Source organism: Eulemur rufifrons, chromosome 8 (assembly GCF_041146395.1).
Source record: "Eulemur rufifrons isolate Redbay chromosome 8, OSU_ERuf_1, whole genome shotgun sequence".
In the NCBI taxonomy this organism is placed as follows: Eukaryota; Metazoa; Chordata; class Mammalia; order Primates; family Lemuridae; genus Eulemur; species Eulemur rufifrons.
Window position 1 is genome coordinate 2,603,708 of NC_090990.1, and position 26,553 is coordinate 2,630,260.

A 26,553-nucleotide genomic window follows, 5' to 3' on the forward strand; every position below is an offset into this window, starting at 1 on the left:
GGGGCAGGGAGGATTCCCGGGAGCCCCAGAGGCCAGGGCTGGGTGCAGGCCTGGAAGCCGAGGTGGCCTTTCCAGCGTCCTGGGTGAGCCTGCTCAGGCCACCACCCGGAAGCCCCAGCTACCCTTAGCTCCAGCCCTCAGGATGCCCGGGTCCCACTCAGGCTGGACCTCAGCCAATGGGGCACTCAAGGACCTGGGAAGGGTGGGAAGTGACACCCCAAAACAGGTGGACGGGAAGCTGGCACTGCCACTCAGCGCAGGGAAGCGGCCTGTGGCCTTGCTGCCATTCTGCAGTGGAAATTTCACAACAAACCCAGCATTCTCCATCTTCCTTCCCAGCCCTCCGGCCCCCGGCCATCTTCAGGGACCTCAGCTTCCCCGGCTCCGTGGCAAAGGAGGGGCAGGGCGCTCAGGGAGAGTTGGGGATTTTCAAGGGTCAACGTTACTGCTCTGTTTTTAGAAACACTTGTTCCTCCACTTCCAACGCTGCCTTGGCAGTTGAACTTGCAAGCACTGTATCGGACCGTGAGAAATCTGGTGGAACCGTCCCCCACCCCGCAAAGCTAAGAGGCATCTGAAACTTGAAAATCTGAGGCCAAGTTCTGTTTTTAAAACCCAACATTCCCATGAGGCTCAGACAGCGGAGGGAGGGGCTACAGCTGGCAGATGTTTATGTCTCCAAGACTTTGTTGAATACTAGGAAGAATCTGTCATGTAATTGGGGCAAGGGCCCCTTTTCTGTTATTTAAAAGATGTTGTGGAGTGTCAGTGATTCAGTTCTGGGGGCACGGTGAGTCTCAGCTGTCCAGGGTCCAGGCTGTTCCTCACAGCTGTCTGCCCTTAGAGGAAAAGCGCCCAGACCCGTCGCCCTGGGACCGTCCCGTGCCAGGGGAGGGGGACTGGTTTGAGGACCCGGGCCGTGGTCCACACCAGGCTGCCCGTGCCTGCGCCGGCCCTCCTGGGCAGAGAGGAGCGCAGCCCGCAGCCCACCCTCGCCCCGCCAGATGCTGTCGTTCCCTCTCCGCCGGGCCCCCACCCTCCGGCGAGGCTTTGGAACAGCCCGAAGCAGGAGACCTGAACTAGGCAAAACGCGTTTCCTTCCTGTTGCCTTTGCCAATTTGACTGCAGCCTTAATCCATTCATCTGGTCCTTCCTGAGTGATCAGGGTCCCCAATTCTTCCCCCTAATTCCAGAGTCAGGGTCACAGTCTTTGATCTCACCTTGCGGTCATCACAGTCCACCCATAACCCTTTTTTCAAGGATTCTGCAAGGCCCGTAACTAGCTGGGGAGAGAGTTTTCCAGACCACCTTCTTGGATTGCGGCTCGCTTTTCTCTTTCATCCCAGAAAACCCCTCCCACGCCAAGTTCCGAGCCAGGAAGTACACTGCTTGCAAGACGTCTTGCAGCCTCCTCTCCCTCCTCCCGGCGTCCTGCCTGTATTTGCAGCAAGTCCCCAGGCTGGGCCCCGTGCCTCGGACGCCCCCCACCTGCAGTTTCTTCTCTCATGACAGAGACCGTACGAGCCATGACGCACGTCATCAACCAGGGGATGGCCATGTACTGGGGCACGTCGCGCTGGAGCTCCATGGAGATCATGGTATGAGCCACTGTGTGCGCCTGCGCCAGCTTGGGCTGCTCGCCCTGGCCACGTGAGACCCCAAGGCCCGGCAGAGTCTGACCTTCGGTCCCGATTGCACAGATAACGGGGTCCTGAGCAGAGACCGTGTGCTGCAGCGCGGCGGTTGTGTCTGTAGGCCTCCCAGACACGGGCCTTGGCATGAATCCCGGCACCACGTGGTCCTGGACAGATGGCTTAACCTCTCTGAGCCTCAGTTTCCCAGCCTGTAGAACAAGCCTGCCCACACGATCCCTCATGGGGCTGCTCTGAGGATTCTCTGAGAGAACCGGTGTGAAGCTCTTAGCAGAGGTCCTGGAACTCGGGAAGCCTCGGGAAGCGAGGACACCATTACCCTCTCGTGCCGGGCGTGCACGGTGTTCCAGGTGCTGTTAGCTCCAAGGGCTTCATGGGGACTGACTCCCATTTAATCCTCTCAATGCCTCATGAGGTAGTGCTGCTGTCATCCTGTTTTCCAGATGTGGACACTGAGGCACAGAGAGGTTAAGTAACATAGCCAAAGTCACACAGCTCAGGCCAAGGTTGACACCCAGGCCATGTGGCTCAGAGCCTGGGCTGCCTCAGAATGTGACCCAGCTATTAGGACCTTGGGCTTCCAACTCATAATCCGTGGTGTGTCCCCCTTGCCCACATTTTCAGGACAGTGTCCCACTAACTGCCATTTCCCTCCACGGGAGCCCCCAGGGGCTGTGGGTGGAGGATGTTTCTTGATATCTGGGGTCTCCAAGGAAGGGGCAGCGTGGAGGGTGCCTCTGTTCTCAGGGGTGTGGAAGGGAGCGGGCTGGAGAGGGAGGGCAGAAGCAGGGGCTGCGTCCTTCCTGAGGCTGCCCGCCCCCCGGCCTGCGGCTCTCAGCCGGCCTGCCCTTTCCCGCCCCCCGGAACTCCTGGCCTCCCACATCGCTGGGAGGAGTGTCCCCTCTAGTGAGTCCCAGAGGTGTGCTTCATGAAAGACATTCAGCAGGATTTTCATTTCAAATTAAACACATTTGTAGAAGCCTCCGCTATTCATCAGCCTTTGGCGTGTGGGGTATTAGTGAGCATTTATTTCACATGTTTCTGAAGCTGCCTGGAGCCAGCACTGAGCTGGAGGAGGTGTCAGTATTGTTATCCCCATTTTACAGATGAGAAAGCTGAGTCCCAAACGGGAAGGGAAGGGCCTCCTGGACAGCAGGGCTTTGCCGTGGTCTGGCTGAGGCCATCAGTGGGGGTGGGGGAGGGTCTGCACAATCATGGCCTTGAGCTCCCCGTCCCAGAAATGGGCTGATGCCTGCTGCTCTCTCCTCCTGCCCTGCCATCCTCCTGGGCCAGGGCCGCAGGGTGGCAATCATGGTAGAAATAGCAACGGTACGGCCAGCAGGCCGAGGCCCACCAGGCACTGTCATCAGGGCTGCAAATACCCTTGGCTAATTTGGGGAAACTGAGGCCCAAGGGTGAGCCCCTTGACCAAGGCCACTCAGCCAGTCGGTGCCAGACCCCAGCCTCATGGCTGCAATGCGTTTCCCCAGACCCTCAGCCATGGGGTCCCACCACGCACCCTCTGTTCCCAGCTCACCTGGGCCTTGCTGGCTCCCAGGAAAGCTGGGGTGGGGGGAGTGGGAGGGTCCCAGGGGCCAGGCCAGCCATGTCCCAGGGGTGCCTTTGTGTCCTGTCACCTGCTGCCCCGAAGCTCCCCGGGGCCACTGACCAGCGGGGCCATCTGGGCCCCTTTTCCCCCCGCAGGAGGCCTACTCCGTGGCCCGGCAGTTCAACCTGATCCCGCCCATCTGCGAGCAGGCCGAGTACCACATGTTCCAGCGCGAGAAGGTGGAAGTGCAGCTGCCCGAGCTGTTCCACAAGATAGGTGGGTGCCGCCGCCCGCCCCGCCCCGCGCCCACCCTCGCCCACCCTCGCGGCCCAGGCCTTGACGTTGCCAGTGTTCCCTCTAGGCGTGGGCGCCATGACCTGGTCCCCTCTGGCCTGCGGCATCGTTTCCGGGAAGTACGACAGCGGCATCCCACCCTACTCGAGAGCCTCCTTGAAGGTGAAGCAGTGGCCAGGGAGGGGAGGGGCGGGCAGAGGACAGGCATTTGCGGGGGCAGGGGGACCTTTGGGCCGGGGAGGGGCTTCCCTGGGCTACAGCTGCTCTCCCCGCCTCTGTCTGCGGGCTGCGTGGCATGAGAACATGGAGCCCCTTCTGGCCGGACCCCACACCTGGAGGGGCCGCCCACCCCATGGGGCCTGCCCCAGATAGGGGGGCTCCTTCATATACCCCCCCGCCCCCGCCCCAGTATGCCCTTCGTGGGCTGGGTCCACAGGTGCCATTTGGGGTGCCCCTACCCCATAACCTTCCCACTCTGCTGTCACTGAGACCTCAGGGGCTGCAGAGCTACACAGCAGTGACCCTGGGACAAGTGCCCCCTCCCCCACACATACCTCTGGAGAGTCCCAGACTACAGGGCTTGGGGACACGGAGCAGGCAGAGAAAGGCCTGCCCAGCAGGACAGACCCAGCCCTGGAGCCGGGCCCGGGTCCGAGGCAGCATGGCCTGGCCCACCCTCCTCCCGGCCCATGGCAAGGGCGGGGCGGGGTGCCCTCCAGGAGGCACGGCAGCCCCGGGCGGCAACACCCCTCTAGGGTCAGGGGAGGGTTCCTCTGGGCCACAGGCGGCAGCCAGTGCCCCAGCCGCCAGGCTCCCTGGGAGAAGGGAGGGGCCGTCCCCACCGCCGTGGCCTGGCTCGGCGGCGGGCGGGTCCGCACCCTGCAGACTGCACTTGAGTGTGTGGACAGGGCCATTCTCCTCCTGCCCACCCTGCCCGGCAGGCCTGGGGCGCGGGGGGTGCTGCCCTGGCTTTGAGACTAGAGCCACTGTTGGGAGAACAATCTGGAAGGAACACAGATTGTCAGCCACCTGCACATGGGGCCCAGGTGACCTGCCCTCACCTGGAGCTGTGCCCTGCCCCACCCAGGGCTACCAGTGGCTGAAGGACAAGATCCTGAGTGAGGAGGGCCGGCGCCAGCAGGCCAAGCTGAAGGAGCTGCAGGCCATCGCCGAGCGCCTGGGCTGCACCCTGCCCCAGCTGGCCATAGGTGAGGGCTCATGTGCCGGGGAGGTGGCGGGGGTCCCCGATGGCCTGGGCTGGCCAGGGGGAATGGGGCTGGGGAGAAAGGTGAGGGAGCCCTGAACAGTGCCCCTGCTGGCCACGGGCAACAGGGTGCTGGGGGCAGGGTTGGGACCCATGTCCTTGGGGAGATGGTGGGGGTCTCTAAGTGCCTTGGCCACCCCCTCCATTAACCAGCCATGGGTAACAGGGCCCTCACATTCATGGGGAGAGGATGGGGGGCCCTGAGCCCCTGGGCCACTTCTACATCCGGGGGCAGTGGGGCCAGGGCTCCCTCAGCACCTCCTCCAGCCACTCCTTGGGCAAAGCCCCCACCCCCACTGCTGAGCATCTCGGGGCCCCCCAGACTCCAGACGCAGAGGCTGGGTCTCTCCAACCCAGTCGGGGGCAGACAGGGCCCTGCGGAGGGCGCCGCCCTCACCTCCGGTCTTGCTGCCCCAGCCTGGTGCCTGCGGAACGAGGGCGTCAGCTCCGTGCTCCTGGGCGCCTCCAACGCCGACCAGCTCATGGAGAACGTGGGAGCGATTCAGGTGAGTGTGCGCGGCCGCGCGGAGCTCCCGCCCAGCCAGGCTTCGTCCTGCATGCCAGGCACCGTCTAGACGGCCAGTGGGATGCACCCACGAACCATCAGGGGGCCCTGCTCCTGGAGAGCGCTCTTTCTAGCAGGGACAGGTGTACACTGGACGCCAGGAGGAAGGAAGTCCAAACAGGCATTGGAAGGTGATAAGCTCTAGAGGAAAAATGCCAGAGATGGGGAGATGAGAAAGGGAGCTGGGGGCAGGGGGAGGTGGCACCGCAGACCCAGGTTTAAGGGGAGCCGTCAGCTTGTTGAGAATGTGGCGTTTGAGCACAGACTTGGGGAGCCGTGGAGTGAGCGGTGCACGTGCCGGTGGGGAAGAGGCTCTGGCAGCAGCAGCCACTGCCAAGGGGGCAGGGGCAGATCCTGAGGGGCAGGGACGGGCGTGTTTCTTCCGAGTGGGATGGGAGCCGGGCACGAGTTGGAGCTGAGGAGGAGCTTGGTCCAACGTAGCTTTTAAAGACGCCTCGTCTCTGCCTGCTCAGGGGGGCCAGATTTGGGAAGCCCAAGCCAAAGCAGCGATGGAGCCAGATGTGATGGGTGGGACAGTCCCGGCCAGCAGCAGGTCTGGAGGGACGTCGTCCCACTCCCCCACCAGCCAGGCGACCTTGGTGGGAGTTCTGATTCGTTTTGTCCTTGCAGGTCCTTCCAAAACTGTCATCTTCCATCATCCACGAGATCGATAGTATTTTGGGCAATAAACCCTACAGCAAAAAGGACTACAGATCCTAAGACGCCCCGCCCGCCTGCTCGGACAGTCCCCGTCTCCCTCCTAGTCTCTGTTTGCTCGCTTAAGCTGTTCCGAAGCCAAGTGAAGAGTGTGGTTCGCATCAAAGAGAAAACACTCGCCGTGATGTCATCGGGAAATGATCTCCCACGTCGCTGCCAGACACCACCCACTGCTTCGCCAGACCACGTGGAAGTCGCATTTGTGCCCCAGAGGCATTGGTTAGGAAGGACGTCCAAGCAGTCCCACCCAAGCCTGTCGCCTCTGCTCATCCTCCCGGAAAAGACCACCCAGCTGTCTCCCAGCCTCAGCCCTTCACGGCGATTCCCGAAGTCAAGGCCAGGCCAAGGCCTGGTTGGGTCTTCCAGGCGGGCAGGGCCGGCCTCTCCTCTGCCAAGTCCCCTGCCTGGTGTTGGGGGAGGGGAAGAGGGATCTGGCCCTTCCAGGGGCCTCCTCTGCCGGGGCCCTGGTCATTGGGCGGGGCCTCCCCACTGGGGGTCTTCCTCAACCACCCTCTTCCCAAGGGCTCCAGATACTTTCTGGGGGCCCTGACCCCAGATTCCTCCCCGATCCTTCTATGCCCTGACCTGCCCACTGGGCCTCGGCAGGGGCACAGCCACCCAGCTGGCCTTGGCCCCCCCAGCCTCATGGCAGGGGCAGGGACCCCAGAGGGAGTGGCTGTGTGGTTTGGGACCCACAGAAGTTCAGGGCTCGGATTGCTAGCCCCACAGGCTTCCTCCCTGTGCACCAGGGAGGGCTGGGGCGCTCGGGAGGGGCCCAGAGGAATGGGCCCTCTGTCCTTGCCCCGGCAGGCCTTGTGGCTATGCACTCAAGCTGGACCGTGGCTGCTGACCACACATGGGCAGGTGGCAGCAGGCAGGGGCCATGTGCACAAGGACATGCTCCTCTTGGTCTGCACAGACCCTCCTCTAAAACCACCCCCACCCCAGGCCTCTGCTGTGCGCCGGGGTGGTGGGCTTGGGTTTTGCAGAGAGATGCTTACACCCTTCCGGTAAAGGAAGGTCTCTGGGGTTCTCTGAGCTGCAGGCCCAGGGGCTGGGGTGGTACCCCCAGCAGCAGCCCTACAAAGTAGGGAAAGACCTCAGGGACCCTCTCCCTGGAGAGAGAGCTGGGGCTGGCCCGTCCCTTCCACACCACCCCCCGACCTGGAACAGGTGGGCAGAGGGAGGGAGGGCGGGCAGGACAGGCCCAGGTCAGCCCCTGTGCAGCCGGGGGCTGGGGGGATGGTGACGCCAGCAAGCCTGCAGGTGGGAGTCGCCTGGAGGCCCCGTCCTGTGGTCCTTTGTGGGCTACAGGGGGCAGAACCTGCCCCTACCGCACCCTTTGCCTGCTGGCTCCACAGGGGACCCTGTGCCTCCTGCCTCAGCATGTCCCTCTGAGCAGGCACATCTGCTCCTGCTTCGCCCCGGAGGAGGAGCTGCCGTTCTGAGTGGGCCCCTCCCCAGCCAGTCCTGGCCAGGCCAAGGCCTGGGAAAGTGCTGAGAGAAAGCCACAGATGCAGGGGCGGGGCCGGGGAGAGGGCAGGGGAGGAGGATGGCTTCCTCCTTTCCCAACTCACCTTCCCGCTGACCCTGGAGTCCAGAACCTTGGCCCTCCTCCTAGACCAAGCCCCTGGGGGTCTCCTCCGCCAAGACCTGCCACAGGCTTCACCAGAGCAGCCCTGGGGGTGTGGGGAGGGGCGATGCCCCCCGCAGAGGTCCCAGCCTGTGGCGCCACACGGGGCTCAGGTGCCTGCTCCCAGGACAGCCCTGCTGGGGCAGGTGCTGCCGAAGGACCAGATGGCCCTCCCCTCGCCGGCAGGGAGGTGGCTGGTCCCCGTCTGCACAGCTGCCCCCAGCCCTGTCCACCGTTGTTAGAAGATGGACCAGGGCGTGTGGGTGCCAGGTGGGGCTGCTGCTCCCCGTGGGCCACACCTAGGAGAGTGGAGCCCCCGCTGGCTGTGTGTTTGCCACACAGAGGGGGACAAGAGCCCTAGGGTGAGCTCTGCCAAGGCCCAGTGCCTGGCGCCCAGGACCCAGGCAGCCTCCCAGCCCAGCACTTCCCGCAAGCGGGTTCAGGGGTGTCTTGTTCCACGTCCACTAACAGGGCAGGCAGGGGCTCTGCTTCCTGGGGGCAGGTCCCCCAGCTCAGGAGGGGTGGGATGGGGGAGAGGTGTCGGGTGTGGCCATCGGTGGAGGAGGAAGACCACAGGCAGTCAGAGCCTGGGAGGGCAGCGCCAGCCCCGGCTGGGCCCACTATCCCGCCCCAACCCGTGGTCCAACCCCAGGTCCCGAGGAATGACAGGGCCATCCTCCCGTCTTCCATCCTCGTCCAGTGATGTAAATAATGTGCTTCTCTCCCCCTTTTTTTTAACGACTGTGGTTCCTCAGCTGATTGCATTCCCCACCTAGGCAGAGACTGCCACATGCCTCGAGCTTCCAAAGGAGACTCAGACCGAGACAGCCACCGTATCCATGGAATAACAAAATAAAGCCCAAGCCCCTCGATCTCCACGCCTTTCTGTTCCTCGTATTTCCTTGGGGCCGGGGACGGGCTAAGGGCGCCACGGGAGGGGAGGGAAGGACTGCCGACCGTGGGGCTCCCCGAAACCTAAACCTGGGACAAAAGGGCAGAGGAGGGGCAGAGGGTGGGGACAGGGTGCTCGGGAGATCAGCTCCCACCTCTCCCAAGTGACTCCGCCCAGGGCCCACAGGGCTGAGGGTACCTCCCCTGCGCCCCCAGCACCCACATCCTCTTAGGCCACCTCCGAGGGCCCAAAGCTGGTTGCTGGGAGGCTGCTGTGCCCTCAGGGAACCGAGCTGGTTGCTGCTCTCACCATGACACAGGCCGGGGGATTGTCCTGGTGTATTCTGGGGTACGGGTAACGGGCTCCACCCAGCATGCCCCTGATTAGAGCCCCCCTCCTTCCCAGTGCACCCCGAGCCCATGAAACATGACTTCCCAGGGGAATAAGCCTCAGGAGATGCCCTCACCCCCATCCTAAATCTGTAAGAATCTTTAAAAAGCTCTTGGATTCAATCCTTTCCCAAAGGATTTATTAAAACACAGAAAACCGAAACATACACACACAGTACAAAGTAAAGGTGATTGTGTCGGCTACAGGCTCTGTCCAGCCTCCCACGGGCGCAGGCTGGACACAGCAGGGAGCTTGGCTTCCAAAGCGTGACCCCCGCCTCTGCTGGGACACCCAGCCGGGACCTCCTGACTCGCCCAAGTGCCCCTGGCCTGGCGCCCAGCCCAGCAGCCCCCTTCCCCATCCTGTTCTCCAGCCTGGGCAAGGGGCCGGCCTCTCAGCTGGGCGATGCTGACCCTGGGTGGGCGGGGCTCACACCCCCCACACCCTCCAGCACAGACCCCCTGGGCGGGTGGGACCCTTCCCTCCTCTCCAGGGGGCTTGGGCTCCATGTGATCTCTATGTGAGGAGTTCAGGACACACACACACACCCTCAACGGGCCCCTTCTGGGTTACCGCGCCTAAAAAAATACTTTGTTAAAAAAAACCTGAAAATTAAGGAAAAAGAATCCAAAAACACAACAACGCCAATGACTTTGGGCTGATGCACCACAACCTGTAAACTTTCAGACATATAAAACGGGACGGGAACCAGCTTCCTTGACCGGTGCTGCGGTTTGCACAGGAGAGCCGTGGGGGAGAGACCACCCACCTTTGGCCACGGCCAGGCCACCAAGAGGGTGAGGATGGAGGGGCGTGTCGGTCTCGGTCCCCACCCACTGCACCCCGCACACACCAGAGGCTCCACGTGACCAACACCCAGCCAGCTCCACGTGGCTGCCAGCCCATCCTCCACACAAACCCCCTTGGGCCTCAAAAGCCCTGGGATCCGGGACAAGAAGGCCTGCAGGTGTCCCTGGGCCAAGATGAGCAGCCCCTGACCCGGCAGGGGAGCGCCCGGGGACGGCAGCCCCGAGGAGCAGGAGGACCTTGGCCGTGTGGGCAGGGGGCGTCCAGGCCCGCCTCCCGGGGAAGCCAAACTCACAGAAAACAGGAGCTTCCGCAAGTGGCTTTCAGGGCTCTGCTTCCACGGCGGGCATGCTCGAGAAACGGGCCCTCCAGACGAGTCGCTGCAACCAAAACTCCCTTGTCACCTGAGAGCCCGCCGGGCAATGCCTTTCAAGACCTTTGGCCCAAAGGTGATTCAACAGAAACCCTACTCAGCACTGGTTTAAATCATAAAGTGGCTAGAAACATAAAAACGCAGGCTGCACACTGGGATCACGCCGTGCACGAGGACCCTAATTCTGCCAGCAGCACAAACCAAACCCAGCCTGAAGATGCCAAAGACACGGACACCACTCCTGGCCCCCATCCCCACTGTTGGCAAGAGATAACTGAAAAGCCAAGAAAACATTCTTAAAATCCTTTCTTCTCTCCAAAACCATCAACCAGAAACCTGCTCCCGACTCTCACAGCCTTCTCTCCCCGGCCTCCCGGGCGCCAGTGGCAGAGAGCATGGCCCTTCCTGGGACCGGGCGGGGCTCCGGCCGGGCCATCCGCGGGTGCCCGATTCAAGCCTGGCAGAGAGAGGAACCTGGGCAAGGCCAGGGAAGGAGGAAGAGGGAGGGACAGAGCGAAGCGGCCTGGGGCGAAGCAGTATGGAGGCAGACCCCTGCCCTGCCCGCTACGTGCCTCCAGGCCTGACCCCGGGGACCCGTCCACTGTGGCCAGGGAAGGCAGGCACTGTCCCCAAGGAGGCCAACCAACCACAGTGCTAACCTCCCGCCCGTCTGGAGATGAGCGCATTGCAGGCCCTGTGGCCCGAGCCGGGAGCCGTTGCAGGGAGGCACTGACCAGAGGACACATGTGGGTAAGCCACAGGGGACTGGAACGGCCCCCACCCCTGTGCCGGGGCCGCTGCCGCTACACACGCCGTGGACGTCTGTGCTGCGCTCAGGCCAGCTGACGGTCTTCTCTCCACTTCAGGGTTCCCCCCCACTGACCCCCCGGGTCAGGCTGGCCTTGGGGATCTGGACCGGGACTGAGTGCAGGACACAAAGACAGAGGGGTCTTGGAGGGTCAGAGAGAGCCACACTGTAAATGAGGACGTCCGGGGTGCAGGGAGGGCCGGACAATCACCCAAATGTCCACAAGACAAGCTGGCAAGTCCTGGCCCAGCCCTGGCTGCCCTTCAGTCCGGGGCAAGCCCAGAGACGCTGTGTGTCCCCCACACCTCTCCCAGGGAGCCGAGCCCAAGCCCCTGCAGGCGCCCCGCCCCCAGGCCCAGCTGGTTTCTCACTGAGCCCCTTCCTCACACTCCCAGGACCCTGCACCCTGGGGCACCTCCACTGGGAAGCCCCCTTTGGGCTGACCTGGGATCGGGGGAGGACCAGACACAGGCCCAGGGCCCGGCCGTCCTCTCTCCCCCTCCCCCACATGGTACCCCCAGCTGGGGCAGAGGAGGGATGGGAATTCTGACAATGACAACGGACATGTGGGAAGATGGTCCTGGGACTCCAGGGCACTCTCCAGCTGGGAGGGGCTGCAGAGGCCGGCGGCCCAGTGCCCACCCCCAGGCAGAGCTCTCCACGAACGCAGCGAGGACAGCTGGGCCCTGCCTCGAGCAGCAAGTACCCCGACGAAGGCATCGGGGACAGAAGAACAGGGATGAGTCCAGGCTCCAAGGGACAGCCTGGCTCCTCCCCTGGCATCTGTGGCCCAGGACACTAAGCACAGGGGAGTTTGTACCCGGAGGTGGGTGGGGCAGGCCTCCCAGGGCACAGGGCCAGGCCAGGGTCTCTGGGGCCACCTCAGTGTCCATGACCCTCCTTGCAGGGACACTATCATCTGCCCGCAGCCACACCCCCGCAGATGGCAGACCCCCAAATCCCCTCCTTTAGTGGCTCCGAGACAAGTGCTGGTCCTCCCTCCCTCGCTGGAGCACGCACTTGCCCGACACGAGCAGCCGCCCACGGGCCTTCCACGGGTGACACAGCCCAGGGCCTGCGAGACACACCGGGCCAGGGACGGACACTTGCTGACAGAAGAGCCCCCTCCCCACAAGGAGCAGCAAATCCCTGGTGGTCTCCAGCCCGGGCAGGAAGGTGGCAAAACACCCCACCCTGACCTGGGATCGGCCAGGGTCTCCACCATGGGGCTGGACAGCAGCCCCCCAAACCCGACCCGCCTGGTGCTGGGGGACCCCGGCGGGCAAGGGGCCGGAGCAGAAGGGCCGTCACGTCACACAGGTGCAGGCAGGATGGGGCGAGGGCACACGAGGGCCCCCGGGGCACCGGCGCTGCCATCTCCCCAGCTGGGCCGAGTCCCGGGGCTTCCGGGAGCTTCCCCTCGGGTCCGCGGATAAAGAGACGGTAAGTGCTGCAGGTCAGAAGCTTCCACACGTCATCCGACTTTTATCAAGACAAACTTGTTCAAGTCTTCAACAGGAAAGTGCAAAAGACGTACAAATAAATGAAATCTCTTCTAAGAAGTTGTTCTGGAAAAGGTGGTGAGGGGGCACGTCCGGCGTGGCTGTGGGTGGCGCTGTGTGGAAGAACATTTGAACCATGACGAGGTGGCACTTCTGGGCTCTGCCCAGCCGAGCTGGGCCTCGTCCTCCACGTGATGGCGTTACTCGGTTTCCCTTTTTGTCCCAAGGTGGCACCGGCTCCTAAAAAGGCGGCAGCTTTTCTCTCCTGTGGGAGTCGGGCAGGTGGCCCGGCAAGGTCGGCTGCAAAGGGCAGGTGGGCAGGTGATGCGGTGGGTGGTCGGGTCTCCCGTTACGAGGGGTGGGAGGCGGGGAGGGGACCCAGCAGTCTGCAGCTGCCCACCCGCCACCTATCACAGCCACCTGTGACCGGAGGGGGCTCCTGAGCCACACCCCCGGGCACAGGCCACTGGGCCAGAGTGCCGCAGAGCAGCCAGGAAGCCCCGGGAGCCTCCACCATCAAGTGACAGTTCTCTCGGAGGCAGACAGGGCTTGGTGGAGGTCGGTGGCCGGGGAAGGAGGCCAGGGTGAAGTGGCATTTTTCTCTGGCATGAGCCCCCCCTTCTGGACAATAACACCTGCCCCCAAACCCTCGGCCACCCTCCTGGTCCCGGGCAGAGAGTGAGGGTGTGAGACGAGATGCCGCGCCGGCCACCAGCAGGACAGCAGAGGCAGGACAGGGGTCCCGGCAGGGCGGCCGTGACTCACCACCGGGCACGTGTGTGTACACGCAGCAGCAGGCCCAAGTCCACCGGCCCCACGTGTCCTTCCCCCAGCCCCCCACTGGGCAGGCACGCAGGCCGCGAGGCGGTCCTGGGCCAAGGGGGGTGGGGGCAGAGGGGACCCAGCAGGGGGGTGGCTCTCAGGGCCCCGGGGCAGTGGAGGCTGCGAGGCTCAGGGACGGGGTTCTGGCCGGGTGACTCGCCAGCCCGTGGGGAGGGCACGGGACACGCCTCACCTCTGCTGGAAACGAGCGCTGCGACAGAGGGAACTCGCGGGGACGGCTAGATATCTGTCGGGGAGAGAGAAACCGCGGGCTTGCCTGGCGTCGGAGGCGGCGGGCAGGCCAGGCCCGGCGGGCGCCTGTGTGCATGCTGCCCCGAAGCCGACGGGCACCTACCGGTCACATAGGGCCCCAGGGGCATCTGGTTGTAGTTGACAATCCCTCCCGGTCCAGGGCCCCGGAAGTTGGGCCCAAAGTTACTGTTGTACATCTGGGAGGAGCCGAGAGCGCCCTGGAGGCAAGGACGCAGCTTTACGGTGGCCCCGCAGCCCACCCCACGCCACCCCACCCCACCCCGGGCGCCCAGACGCAGGAGGGGGCTTGCGCGGGCGCGCAGACCAAGCCTGACCTGCTGGATGGTGGGGTCGCCGGCCCGGTTGGTCAGGCGGCTCAGGATGCTGCGCTCTGACATCTGCAGGCGGGCGGCCACCGGGGGGATGCGGGACAGCATGGAGGGCAGGCGGGTCACGTCCGCCTTCATGTCGCTCAGCAGCTCCTCCAGCTGGTTCAGGACTGCGGGCGGGAGGGCAGGCGATGGAGGGCGGTGCCACCCGCCCTGTGCGCTGTGCCAGGCAGCGCCTGCCCAGCAGGTGCTCGTTCCAAGGGCTGTTACCGTGTGCGCCACGCAGCGGGCGCCAGGCCCACCCAGGCCGCGAGGCAGAGCGTCGCCGACTGGGGGCAGGGCGGGGGCTTCCCAGACAACTGCTCCCCGGGGCCCCTCTGGGCTGGGCCAGGGCCGGAGGGCCGCAGAGAGGAGAGCCAGAACCCCCACCCCAATGCTGGGCTTCCCTCCTAGAGCCCCTCAGCGAGGCTGCAGCCCCAGCCCCCCGCTGCACACAGGGGCTCACAGGGCAGGCTGCCCGCTCGGCTGACGGGGCACGGGTGCGTGAGTCCAGCGACTCTCACGCATGACCTTGACCTTGGCCACATCCCTCTTCACTCTGGGCCACCTGCCTCCCAGCCTGGGAGCTCCCTGCGGGCAGAAATGTGCCCAGTGACTCCAGACAGAGCTTTGGAGCCAGTGTCCAAAGTCTGAATCCCAGGAGAGCTTGGGCAAATGACTTCACCTCCCTGAGCTTTGACGCCCTTGTCTCTAAAGTGGGGACAATAAGAAGACCCACCGCTTGAGGAAATCATGGGGATTAAAGAGAGAACGTGCTTAGGCCGTGCTGTCAGCGCTCGATAAATAAGAGCCTAAACAACCTCCAGTTTTCTGTGTCGCCCACCCCCAGCCCAGGGCACGCACCAGAGCAGGCCTTCAGGAAGAGGCTGGAGAAGGAAGGAGCCTCAGTTTCCCCACAGGGGAGATGAGGGACTGGATGGCAGGACTGTCCCATCCTGGCCCAGGAGGCTACGCCCTCCATGCTGAGATTCTGTCCCCAGCCCCAGCCCCGGCCCCATCAGAGCCCTCATGTATGGACAAGAGCGTGCGCTCGGCAGGAGGAAGGCGGGGGGCCACGCCGCAGGACGCGGGGCTCACTCACCCTTGTGTAGGACGGCATTGGCGGGCTTGTTCCCGGCAAGGGACTCCTTGGACAGGTGCTGGTGGCTCTCGGCAAGGCACTCCACCTCGGCTAGGCGGGCGTTGAGGGCCATGGCTGGGTGGTTGGGGTCCTGGGTCATGTTGAGGTATGCCGCCCTCCGGAGCTGCTCCTCAATGACCAGCGCCTGCTCCAGCAGCTGGGGGCGGGGGACTGAGCGTTGGCCTGGCCCCTCTTCCCAGACGGCCCCCACCCTTCTCCGCCACCAGCACCCGCACCAGGCCACGGCTCCAGGCAGAACGGAAGGCGGGAGGACACTCCCACCGGCTGTCCATCCTCTCCTGGCCATGGTCACCCCTTGGAGCTTTCACAAGCTGGGTTCTCTGAGCTCTGTCACCCCAGGATGGCGAATACTCGCCCAGCGCGGCCTGGCCCAGACCAGGAATCCCACCACCCTGCTAGTCGACTGACTGACGGATTCCCCGTTGCCGACAGCCCGACCGGGTCTAGGCACATGGGGAGGGGGCTGCTGCTCTCTAACTTCTCTGCCCCAGGCCCTCCTGAGACCCATCCCCCTCCGCAAGCCTGGGCCCTGCGGTGGCTGACCTTGAACCTGCGGGCCAGGAACTTGTTCTTCATCTCCAGGTAGTTGCCCTTGTGGATCTCAGACTTGAAGGGCTCGTTGAGGATCATGTACCTCGGGTCGTTCTGGATGTCCTGCCAGCGGGCGTAGCCGTGCCTGGGTGGCACCGTTAAGGGCAAACCTGGCCACTGGAAGACGGGGCCCCAGAAGCTGGGGTAAGGGAGTGGGGGCCACCTGGGGTCTGGCATCCTGGCTGTGTCATCAGACAAGTCGTCAGCCTCCAGGCAAGATGAACAGTTGATGACAATGACAGTGGGAACATCAGCAGACACTGGCAGGTGTCCTCAGGGCGCCAGACACGGCACTGAGGCTTCACGGGCCGACTCCTTCACCCCAACTACCCAGGGACGGAGATATCCTAAACCCTGATGCCTGGGAATGGGGCCCAGTTTGGAAATAGGGTCTCTGCAGACGTAATCGAGTTACGAAGACGTCATACTGGATTAGGGTGGGCCCTAAATCCAACGACTGGTGTCCTCGTAAGAAGAGGGAAATCTGGACACAGACACAGAGACGCACAGGGAAGGGGGCCACGTGACAGCAGAGGCAGCGAGCGGAGCGACGCGGCTGCAAGCCAGGAACGCTGAGGATTCCCACAACCGTCCGGACCCGGAAGGGCAGGAAGGACCTCCCTAGAGCCTTCAGAGGTTCTCCCCGAGGTCCACCGAGAACGGGCAGGAGTCTGCCCAGCCTGGCTCGGCCAAGGATACGTCACGATGCCCGCCAGCAGCCAGTAGTCATGGCGCCGGTGCCAGATATCGTAGATTTTCCCCGAGGACACCGCGGCACGCTCCTCGTTCTGCCACAGTGTGTGCAGCTCTGGGAAACAAACCAAGGTGAGCAGAATGAGAGATGCTCTCTAGACTTTCAAACAGAGGTGGGCCCGGGAGAACTTCTCCCTCACTCCTTGCCGCTGCTCCGCCCCTGACTGGAGGTCTAGTCTTGCTAAGAAAGGTTATATAATGGGTTCTTATCAACCATTCACACTCTAGTATAAACTAGCCATCTGCTCTGACTCCTGGAGCCCACAGTCAGAAAGCCTGTGACATTAACAGCCCCACTTCTCTGCCTATCACCCACTCTGGTACCTGTGAAGCCCCCATCTGCGATGTTGAACATGAATTTGAACTTCCCGTTCTTGTCCTCCTTCTGCCCCTCGTCATTTTCCTCTTTGTCCCCATTTTGCTGTGTGTCAATGGGCTCCTTCTCCTCAGCCTTTGTGTCATCTGTGGGGGCGGGGGCAGAAATCACATTCATCCGTCCACCCAAAAGGCACAACCCAGGGGTCTCCCTCTGCAAGCACTGGGGACCCAGAGGCACACAGGACGCACAACCTTGTCCTAAAGGGGCTGACCACCCAGAAGGGTTTTACATGACAAACTAGTAGCCTTTCTCTCTGTCCTGAGCAGGAAGGCTGGTTCCAGACCCCAGTCCCCTCCCCTACCACATTAGGACCACCGGCCGGGTAGGGAAGCACTGTGGAAAGTATAGCTCAAGTCCAAGGATGGCAGAGCTGCCTCAGGGATTTGATCCCAGGATGACTGTTCCAGAACATTCTGGCCCCTAGAGGTGCATATGCAAAGCTTCCAGCTGAGCCCCCAGTGCCCCAGGCCAAGCTCTATGACCAGCCCTCCCCCACCCTTGGTGGCTGGGCCCGAGGAAGGCTCAGGGGACAGGAGGAGGAGTCTGTCCCCCAGGGGAAAGAGCTATCCGGCCCACACCCACCAGCTCCAACCAGGGCCTGGGGCCTAGAGGACAGAGCCCGGGAGGCTGCAGGAGGCTGACCGGGTCCAGAGGGCATCCTCGAGGGACTGGGCAGAGCATGGGAAAGAGCCCCAAACCTGGCCTGAGGTCGCCGTTGTCCCCTCTGCTGTGGATCAAGCTCAGCTCCAGTTTGTCCAGGATTTTCTCCTTCTCAGGAAGCACTTCCTCTGCAAGACAAAGAGGGTTCGCGGGCTGGGGAGGGGACTCTCGGCTGGTGGCTTTCCTTCCAATGCTGTTTTAGCCACACGCAGAACCTCATCCACCAACGTGTTAGTCAGAGTCCAACAGGTACCATCAGAGAGATGCCTCCTGGGGGGGCAGGGCCGAGGGCCCGGACACCCCCCGACTTACCCCTACCCCCAAACTCCTCCAGGCCTGTCTCCACGTCCTCTCACTGCAACGACAGCCAGAGGACCTGCAGTTCCAGCGACACAGGGAGCCCTTGTCACTGCCAGACTCCACTTTGAAACGCCCAGAACTGGTGGGCAAAGCACATTGCATTGAAAGCACACAGGTGAGCTTCTGAGAACAGGAAATCGTCAGCCGCCAGGAACAAAGCGGAAATTAAAGCCAGGGAAGCCTAAGTTGGCATGTGGTGGCCCCAGGCAGGGGGCGATCTGACACCAGGACTCGGAAGGCCTGGAACTCCGGGCTGGGTCTCAACACCCAGGCAGGACAGATGAGCCCTCGAGCCCGAAAGATGCAGAGAGCTGGAATTAAGCCAACACCCGCCAAGCCCCGTGGTCTCTATGGAAGAGAGAAGGTTCCGTCCACAGCCTGGGGAGGCCCGTCTCCGGCGTGGGATCTAGAGGAAGAGAGTCCCCAGTGGGGACTCCAAACCCAGGGCTGTGGAACCCGCACTGCGCCAGCCCGGCAGACAGCCCAGAGCAGCCGGTCCCGGACCAGCAACACTGCCCATGAGACCACCGGGCCCTGGGCTTCTGCAAATCAGGGGGAGGGACACTCCCACCACCAGGTGACAGGGGATTCCTGAGGCTAAAACAATCCCAACCCAAACCTAGACAACAGTGATTCACCCACCGTGGGCAAGAACGAGCTGACACGCAAAGAGACCGGTATCCTGAGATAATGAAACAACGTCAAGGAGACTCTAAAATAAGTACGTCAGGAGCGACTGGAAAGAGGGGGAGAAGAGAAAAAAAAAAAAGAAGAAACAAAACCCACAGTGAAAGAGTAAGACCAAAAAAAAAAAAAATCAGGAAAAGCCAGATAAAACTTGTAGAAAGAATATACAATCATTAACATTCTTTTAAAGCAGCGAGTTTTCTCCGGCTGGTTGCAGAAAAAGAAGATTTGAGGCCCAGGAGGGTTTCCCATCTCCAGTGCTGGCTTGAAGCGTGGGCCAGGTGACAGGGACGCAGTGGCTTCCAGGAGCTGAGAGTGGCCCCCAGCTGACAGCCCGCAAACAGGACCTCAGTCCTCCAACCTCAAGGAACTCAATTCTGCCAACGAGAGTGAGCTTGGCGGTGGCTCACGCCTGTAATCCTAGCACTCTGGGAGGCTGAGGTGGGAGGATCATTTGAGGTCAGGAGTTCGAGACCTGCCTGAGCGAGAGTGAGACCCTGTCTCTACTAAAAACAGAAAAAGTTAGTCAGACATGGTGCTGCGCACCTGTAATCCCAGCTACTTGGGAGGCTGAGGCAGGAGAATTGCTTGAGCACAGGAGTTTGCGGTTGCTGTAAGCTGTGATGAGGCCACTGCACTCTAGCCCAGGCAACAGAGTGAAACTCAAAAACACAATGATAATAAATAAAATAAAATAAAATAGCGAATTTCCCTATACACTGTTTACAAGAGATATGCCTAAGACATTATTATCCAGAGAGATTAAAAGTAAAGGGGCCGGGCGCGGTGGCTCACGCCTGTAATCCTACCACTCTGGGAGGCCGAGGCGGGCAGATCTTTTGAGCTCAGGAGTTCGAGACCAGCCTGAGTAAGAGCAAGACCCCCGTCTCTACTAAAAAAATAGAAAGAAATTAGCTGGACAACTAAATATATATATATATATATATATAGTTAGCCGGGCATGGTGGTGCATGCCTGCAGTCCCAGCTACTCAGGAGGCTGAGGCAGGAGGCTCTCTTGAGCCCAGGTGTTTGAGGTTGCTGTGAGCTAGGCTGACACCACAGCACTCTAGCCCTGGCAACAGAGCAAGACTCTGTCAAAAAAAAAAAAAAGGACAAAAGATCTGAAAAGACATTTCTCCAACAAATATATACAAATGAGCTACCAACACATGGAAAGACACTCAATATCTTTATGCACAAAGCAAACACAAATCCAAGCCACAAGGGAGACAGGGCTTCTCACCCAGCAGACGGCTACCGTCAAGAGGACAGATAATAGCAAGTGTTGGCAGGGGTGTGGCGAACTGGAACTGTCACCCACGCTGGAGGGAATGTACACTGCTGCGGTGCACGTGGAAAACAAGCTGGCGGTTCCTCAAAATGGTAAACAGAGTTACCATGTGATCCAGCAGTTCTACTCCTGGGTATACACCCAAGAGAACTGAAAACTTACGTCCACACCAATAGGTGTACACAAATGTCCATAGCACCATTATTCACAGTAGCCAAGAAGCAGAAACAACCCACAATGCACCAGCTGTGAATGGATAAACAAAAGACGGTAGATCCACACAGTGGAATATTATTTAGCCATAAAAAGGAATCAAGTACTGATACATTGCACATGTTTTTGAAGTTCCTCATGTCGTGCTAAGTGAAAGAAGCCAGACGCAAGAGGCCGGTGTGTTGCATTATTCCACTGATACGAAATGTCCAGAATAGGCAAATCCAGCGCGTGCCAGGGGCTGGGAGAGGGAGGAGACGGCAGTGACTGCTGATGGGAAAAAGTTTCTTTCTGCTGTGATGAAAATGTTCTGGAATTCAATAATGATGACAGTTACATGACTCTCCGAATGTACCAAAGAACAACGAACGGTACACTTCAAATGGGCGAACCACAGTGGATGTGAATTACATCACAATAAAGCTGTTGTTTTTTTAAACAGGCATAGAAAAAAGTGTATCAAAAATATACTAAAGTAAGATTAAGCCAAATCAGCCAAAATAAACTTTAAAGCAAAAAGTTTAAAGAGGGATAAGACGGTCAATACAGAATAATTAGAGGAACACTTTGCCAAAAAAAATTATAAAAGTCCTGAACAAATATGCACTTGACAACGAAGTCTCAAATGATATGAAGCAAAATCTGGCATCACCAGGAGAAAGAGATTCATCCATAATCATGAGAGATTTTAACACAAGTCTCTCAGAGACCGACTCATCAAAGCAAACCAAATACTAGTAGGAATGCAAAAGCTTAACCACGATTAACAAGCATTACCTGACGTGTCATGGCATATGTTTAGAACCTTACGCCTGGCAGTCAGAAAATATACATCCTTTTCAAACACACATGGAGCATTCGCAAAATCTGACCGCATCAGGCCGGAAAGCAGGTTTCAACAGTATCCTACAGACTCATGACTTCAATCAACAACGCAAATGAGTTAGAATCACTAATTAAAAAGCAGCCCAGTAACCCCCAACCTGTGGATGGCTGGAAGAATTAAAGTCCACGTGCAGAGACGTGGGACAGGGCAGCGCGGTCCAGCCGCAGCCAGGGAGAAACGGAGTGACGTGCAGCCTTTGCCCCCCTCTGCCCAGGGCTGCCAGGCCGGACCCTGCCCCGGGGCGGCCTGCGGGAAGCCCGTACCTTTCAGCAGCTGCTCTGGGGACGGCTGGGCCTTCTCTGCCTCCTCTGGCCGCTCCTCCCGGGCTCTCTCCTTGCCGACTGAGCTCTCGTGCTTTTCCTCACCCTCCACTCTGTCCAGGGCAGCTGGTGGGGCCTGGGGAGGACAAGACAGGGAGAAGCAGGGCCTGGGGTCAGGAGGGATGAGGGCAGGGAACACATACTGGCTGGGACCCACCACCCTGGCTCCCAGCCTGCTCCCCGCAACCCAGAGGCCCGACCTGGGAGCCGGCAGGCTTGTACCCGGCTGTACAAGGCCTGAGAAGGTCCCCAGACCCAACCTCCACCCCACACCTGGATTTCCAGCGGCTTCTTTGGCTTCTGCACGCCCGGCTCCTTCTCATCCATGTAGCCCAGGTGGGCTTCCATTTTGTCTGCAAAGTCAAAGGGAAGAGGTGAGACAGGTGGCTCAGGCGTGGAAGGGAGGAAGGGCAGGGGATGGGGTGCCAGAGGGGAGACGAAGGGCTTGGACTTCCGGAGGCTGCCTCGCGGCCAGGCACCTCTCGGAGAGACGGGCAGGACCCCCGGGTCAGCCAGAGCACGGTCCAGGCTCTGCAACCCAGGGATCCTGAGGGACTTCGGGCCAGCGAGACCGGAGTGAGGGGCTGTGAGGACGGGGCTGCACGCAGCAGTAGCTGCCCGTCTGGACGCAGGCAGGTGGGTCAGCGAGAGGCCCAGACTGGGAGCCAGGACACCGGGCGTGGTCCCAGCTTTCGGGCTGGCTCGCCGGCCGCATGCCTTTGGACAGGTCTGAGTCTCCGCCCCACTGAGTGGGCTCCCAACAAATGGCCGAGTGCCAGCTACTCGTGTGGCTCCGAGAAGCTGGGAGGGGGGCGCTACCGCAGCCCCCGTCTCACAGGGCCAGGGACTTGCCCGAGGTCATACCGGAGTTCAGAACAGACTTAGGAAGTGACCCCAGGTGTGTCCACCTCCAAAGGGCATACCTGTGCTGACAAGCAGGTTGTCCTCAGAGGGGCTGAGCCTCTGAGGGCCTCACCTGTCACTTGGGGTAGGTGTGCCTGCCCCAGGCCTGTGAGGCTCAACTGAGGGAAGACACTGTGCCCACATAAACGGGTCACCAAAAAGACACGGGGAAACAAATAACCCAATTAAAAAAGAGCGAAGGATCTGAAAAGACATTTCTTCAAAGAAGATGCAAAGCCAATCAGCACGGGAAAACAAGCTCAACGTCCTCAGCACCAGGGAAACGCAACGCAAAACCCCAAAGGGGGACCGCCTCACACTCGCTGGGGCGGCTAGAACCCAAAGGTCGGAAAACAAGCACTGATGAAGATTTGGAGAAGCTGGAGCCCGAATCCATCACCGCAGGACCGTAACGTCGTGCAGCCGCTTTAGCAAACAGTCTGGTAGCTCCTCAAAAGGTTAAAAAGAATCATCACATGACCCGGGGATTCCTTTCCCGGGCACAGACCCAAGCGAACTGGAAACTTATGTCCACGCAAGACAAGACACAGCTGTTCGTGGCAGCGTCATTCGCAGGAAGCACACAGTAGAAACAACCCAAAATCTACCCACAGATGAACGGGTGCACAAAATGCAGCAAATCCACACAACGAAATGTCACTCGGCCGTAGGGAGGGACGAGGAACTGACACGTGCTACAGCCTGGACAAGCCCTGGAACGTGGCTCAGTGAAAGACGCAGACCGAACAGACGCCGGGGCGCACGGTGCGTCTATCTGAAACGCCGGAGGGCGCGATCCTGAGCGGCAGAGGGCAGATTAGCGACTGCCCAGACCTGGGGGGGAGTAGCTGCCCGTGATGTGGGGGTTCTTGGGGGGAATGAAAATATTCCGGCATTAGACAGCAGTGACGGCTGCACAACCCTGTGAACACGTACAAACCCTGAACAGTACACTTTTACCAAGAGCGAATGTTGTGGTGTGTACGTGAATTATATCTCAAAACCGTTGCTAAAATGAAAAACTCCCTGGAGAGCAACAGGTCAGCAGACGGAAGCTTCGTGGGGAAGGGCGGCCGTCTTTTGTGGGGTGCACGAGGACTCGAGGTCACTGTGGCCTTGCCACCTCCCAGGCCCAAGGTGCCCCACCCAGCGTGCCTGGACCCCAGACCTGGCAGGCCCAGCGGGGCCGGCGGGATGTGGGCGGGACTGGCGGGCACCGGCGTGTTGGGGTCGGAGGAGACAACCTCGCCAGGCTTCTTGCCCTCGGGCCCCTCAGGGATCAGGTCCGGGGTGCTGTACTTCCCGTTGACGTGCTCAAACTCCTGAACCTGGGGTGGCAGGAGGAAGGAGGGAGGACGGTGGTCGCAGCTCAGCCTTAAGGGCCTCGGGCAGCCGGTGGGACTGTGGTGTCGCAGGCTTGGGGCGGCTGATGCCTCTACCCAAGGTTGGCCACGCCAGACCCCTGCTGGTCACCAGCATCCCTGCCAGCCACCTGCCCGTCTCCCTGTGTGCCCCCCACCCTGTGACCCGCCATCCTGGCCTACACCCCCATGGCCTCTCACCCTCACCCAGGTTTTCCAGGTCGGTCCCTCTGGCCTGGCTCAGACCCTGGGCAGCTGTGTGGCCAGAGCCAGGCGCTTGCCCTCTGACCACTGACCTCCCACAGGCAGTGCCAGGTCCCCAAGCGGCCACCAGGAAGGGCCATGCAGAGGTTACTCACCCACCTTCTTCCTAACCAGTGACATGACCCCGATGCGGGTGAGCACGTGCTGCCTGGAGAGGCCCTCTCGGGGCACGCCATCCGCGAAGGTCTCCGCACCGTCCGCCCCCGGCTCACACAGGTGCCGCATGAAGAGGGACACATAGGCTCTGGGGTGGGGGGGACTGGGGCTCAGGGAGTGGGGGGCCGGCAAGAACCCTCTGAGAGGGCTGGCAGGACCCCAGGGCACCTGCTGGCTGGGGTGGTCAACCATGGCCCGCCTCCAGCCAGCCTGCCGGCCAGGCCCCAGGAAGAGCCAGAGGGGGCCTCCTTGGCAGGGGGACCACCTAGGACAGCCCTCGCCCTGATGACCCAGATCTTCCTTGCTGCTAACACCAGCCGGTTTGGGAGAGGTGGCTGGTCAGCATTTTCAGCAAATCAGCCTAGCTCGGCGTTGGGACCCCAGCCACCCAAAAACCGGACGGCAGTGAACTTTCTAGACACCCTTAGCCTGGGGGGCAGCAGAGACACTGCCCATGGGCTTGCCCACCAGAGCCTGCCTACCCTGAGGTGGGCAGCCGCAGCCTGGGCCACCACCTCAACCCCTTTACCTAAACTCCTTCTCACTCTTCCCGCGAAGGTCCCGCACCAGCCAATGGGAGTTGAAGGCGTCCTGGGGAGGCATGCCCCAGCGCATGATGGCATTCAGGAAGGCCTTCCGCTGCCGGGCGTTGAAGCCCAGCACCTGAGCAGGGTGGAAGGCAGGCGTGTGAGCCCAGCTCAGAGACCGGGTGGGATCGGCGAAGTCAGGGATTCGGGAAGAAAGGCATGGGAGGGGATGTGGGGACGGGGGGGTCTCCCCCTGGGGTCAGACCCAGAGGGCAGAGATCAGACCTCTCTCATATGACCCCTGGAAAAGCCCCCAGCCCCTTCTCCATACCCCAGGGGCAGCAGGAAGGGGGCTGGGGAGATGGGGGTGCAGGCCAGCCTCACCTCAATGTTGCCTCCAACTCGAGCAAGAAGAGGTGGCAGGGGCTTGTCCCTGTCACTCTTCAGCTGCCTCCTGGATTGCCGCCGTCCACCTGGGGAGCGGCCCACCACAGCCGCTCAGGTAGGGGCCTGGGGGTCAGGAACCCCATCTGCCAGCACACCCGAGGGCAGCAGGACCCCAGGCCAACCCCACCCCCACCCCAGCAGCTCCCGACACACAGCCTCGGCCCAGCCCAGGTCACCAGCACTAGGACTCACTCTGCCCTTCTGGCCTCTCCTCAAAGTCCTCGTCCTCGTCCTCGGAACCGATGGAATATTCAGACTGGTTATCAGAGAGCTCATCCTGCCATTCTGCAGGGGACCAGGCAGAGGGGCATGGAGTGGGCTGTGCAAGACCCTGCGCCCCAGCCCAGTCATATCAGTGACAATGACAACGGCCACCAGGAACTTTCTGTGAACTCAATAATCCCAACACCACCACACTACGCACTAACAAATCATACTGGTTATTCTACTTTACAGATGGGGGCCGGAGACTCAAGGAGGCTTGCCCACGGTGATGCGGTGACGCAGTCACTAGACCGATACCTATCTTGTTCCCCCAAACACCCAGCACCCCCACACCTGCCCCCAACTCCTTCTTCTCCAAGAAGCCTTCCCCACCCACCTCCCTGCCACGCCGTCCACATAGCACCTGCTCCCCGGGCCCCACACCTCGCCCAGGGGCTTCCTGCACAGGTGCCCCTCTGACCGGTCTCTGGGGCCTGGGCAGCCCCGATCCCCGACACGCACCCTGGTCCTCCTGGGAGGCGTCGTTGTAGTTGACCTGCTTGCGGATGCGCTTGCCCTTGCCCAGGTTGCGGGCCAGGTCCTCCTGCTGCTGCTCGTAGTGGTGCCGCAGCAGCTTCTCCCAGTAGTCGGGGTCCACGTTCTCCTCCTGCTTGATGATCTCACGCTCCACCTCCTCCTGGGGACGCAGGCGGGCTCGGTGGAGTCAGCGGGCAGCCTGCACCAAGTCTTACCCTCTGCCCTCCCGGGCTCAAGGATGAGCGGGATGGCCCACCTACTCCAGGAAGCCTTCCCTGACCACCCCAGCCCCAGCTGATCTTGCTCTCCCTGCCCCTGCCCAGTCATTCATTCATTCGCTCCCTCACTCACTCCATGAGTATTTCCTGACCTTGTACCCAGCGCTGGGGTACAGATTTGAATACGCCCCAGCGCCTGACCTCAGTAGGGGCCCGCAGTCAAAGGGGGGACTACTGGCACGTGGGGTCTGCATGGAGGGTGCAGGGTGGAGGAGGGGAAGGGCTACGAGGAGAGTCAGGAGCAGCGCTGGGGTGACGGGGTTTGCGGGTGAAGGGAGAAGACGCGGTGGGTGGGAGTGTGGGCTGGTTCCCTAACTCGGGGGTTCGAATGCAGAGCCGGGTGCAGGGGTGGGAGGGGCACACTGGGCCGCTCCGGGAAGGGGCTGAAGCCACGCTCCAGGACAGGGCTCCACGCAGGGGGGCGGGCTGGAGCCACGGACGCCAAGGAGGCGGCCGCTGAGAATGTCCCCAAGGACAGTGGCCCGACCGTCCCCAGCACAGCCTCCGTCCCTTCCCTCTCCCCTGTCTCCCGCGTAGGCAGGGGCGACTAGGCGGGGCTTGGAGGGCGGGGCCACGGCTGGAGGGCGGGGCTGGCAGGGCGGGGCAGCGTCTGGAGGGCGGGACCGGGCCATGGCAGGGGCAGGGGCGACAGGCTGGTGACAGGGAGGGCGGGGCCTTGGTGGG

The 26,553-nt window shown here is 61.5% G+C and overlaps 2 protein-coding genes across 4 annotated transcripts in view; one reads left to right on the forward strand and one right to left on the reverse strand.

Moving 5' to 3' along the window:
• The window catches only part of KCNAB2 (potassium voltage-gated channel subfamily A regulatory beta subunit 2), a 38,671-nt gene extending 32,370 nt beyond the window's left edge, over positions 1-6,301 (forward strand). For all 3 annotated transcript variants that reach the window (XM_069477274.1, XM_069477275.1, XM_069477276.1), the window contains 6 exons: positions 1,513-1,598; positions 3,357-3,477; positions 3,563-3,657; positions 4,583-4,703; positions 5,177-5,265; positions 5,955-6,301. In XM_069477274.1, coding sequence (XP_069333375.1) covers positions 1,513-1,598; positions 3,357-3,477; positions 3,563-3,657; positions 4,583-4,703; positions 5,177-5,265; positions 5,955-6,044 — 602 coding nt within the window. In that variant the 3' untranslated portion in view covers positions 6,045-6,301. The remainder of the gene's footprint in view (positions 1-1,512; positions 1,599-3,356; positions 3,478-3,562; positions 3,658-4,582; positions 4,704-5,176; positions 5,266-5,954) is intronic.
• Positions 6,302-11,764: 5,463 nt separating this feature from the next.
• CHD5 (chromodomain helicase DNA binding protein 5) overlaps positions 11,765-26,553 on the reverse strand; it is a 61,361-nt gene continuing 46,572 nt past the window's right edge. Inside the window, exons 26-42 of the mRNA XM_069477278.1 lie at positions 25,577-25,751; positions 25,043-25,135; positions 24,788-24,876; positions 24,406-24,539; positions 23,820-23,964; positions 23,264-23,423; positions 21,466-21,545; positions 21,136-21,268; positions 17,472-17,561; positions 16,719-16,856; positions 16,341-16,449; positions 15,594-15,726; positions 14,991-15,186; positions 13,856-14,019; positions 13,624-13,738; positions 13,462-13,515; positions 11,765-12,746 (exon numbers count right to left, since the gene is read on the reverse strand). Of these exons, the coding sequence (XP_069333379.1) occupies positions 13,508-13,515; positions 13,624-13,738; positions 13,856-14,019; positions 14,991-15,186; positions 15,594-15,726; positions 16,341-16,449; positions 16,719-16,856; positions 17,472-17,561; positions 21,136-21,268; positions 21,466-21,545; positions 23,264-23,423; positions 23,820-23,964; positions 24,406-24,539; positions 24,788-24,876; positions 25,043-25,135; positions 25,577-25,751 (1,962 nt within the window). The 3' untranslated portion in view covers positions 11,765-12,746; positions 13,462-13,507. The remainder of the gene's footprint in view (positions 12,747-13,461; positions 13,516-13,623; positions 13,739-13,855; positions 14,020-14,990; positions 15,187-15,593; positions 15,727-16,340; positions 16,450-16,718; positions 16,857-17,471; positions 17,562-21,135; positions 21,269-21,465; positions 21,546-23,263; positions 23,424-23,819; positions 23,965-24,405; positions 24,540-24,787; positions 24,877-25,042; positions 25,136-25,576; positions 25,752-26,553) is intronic.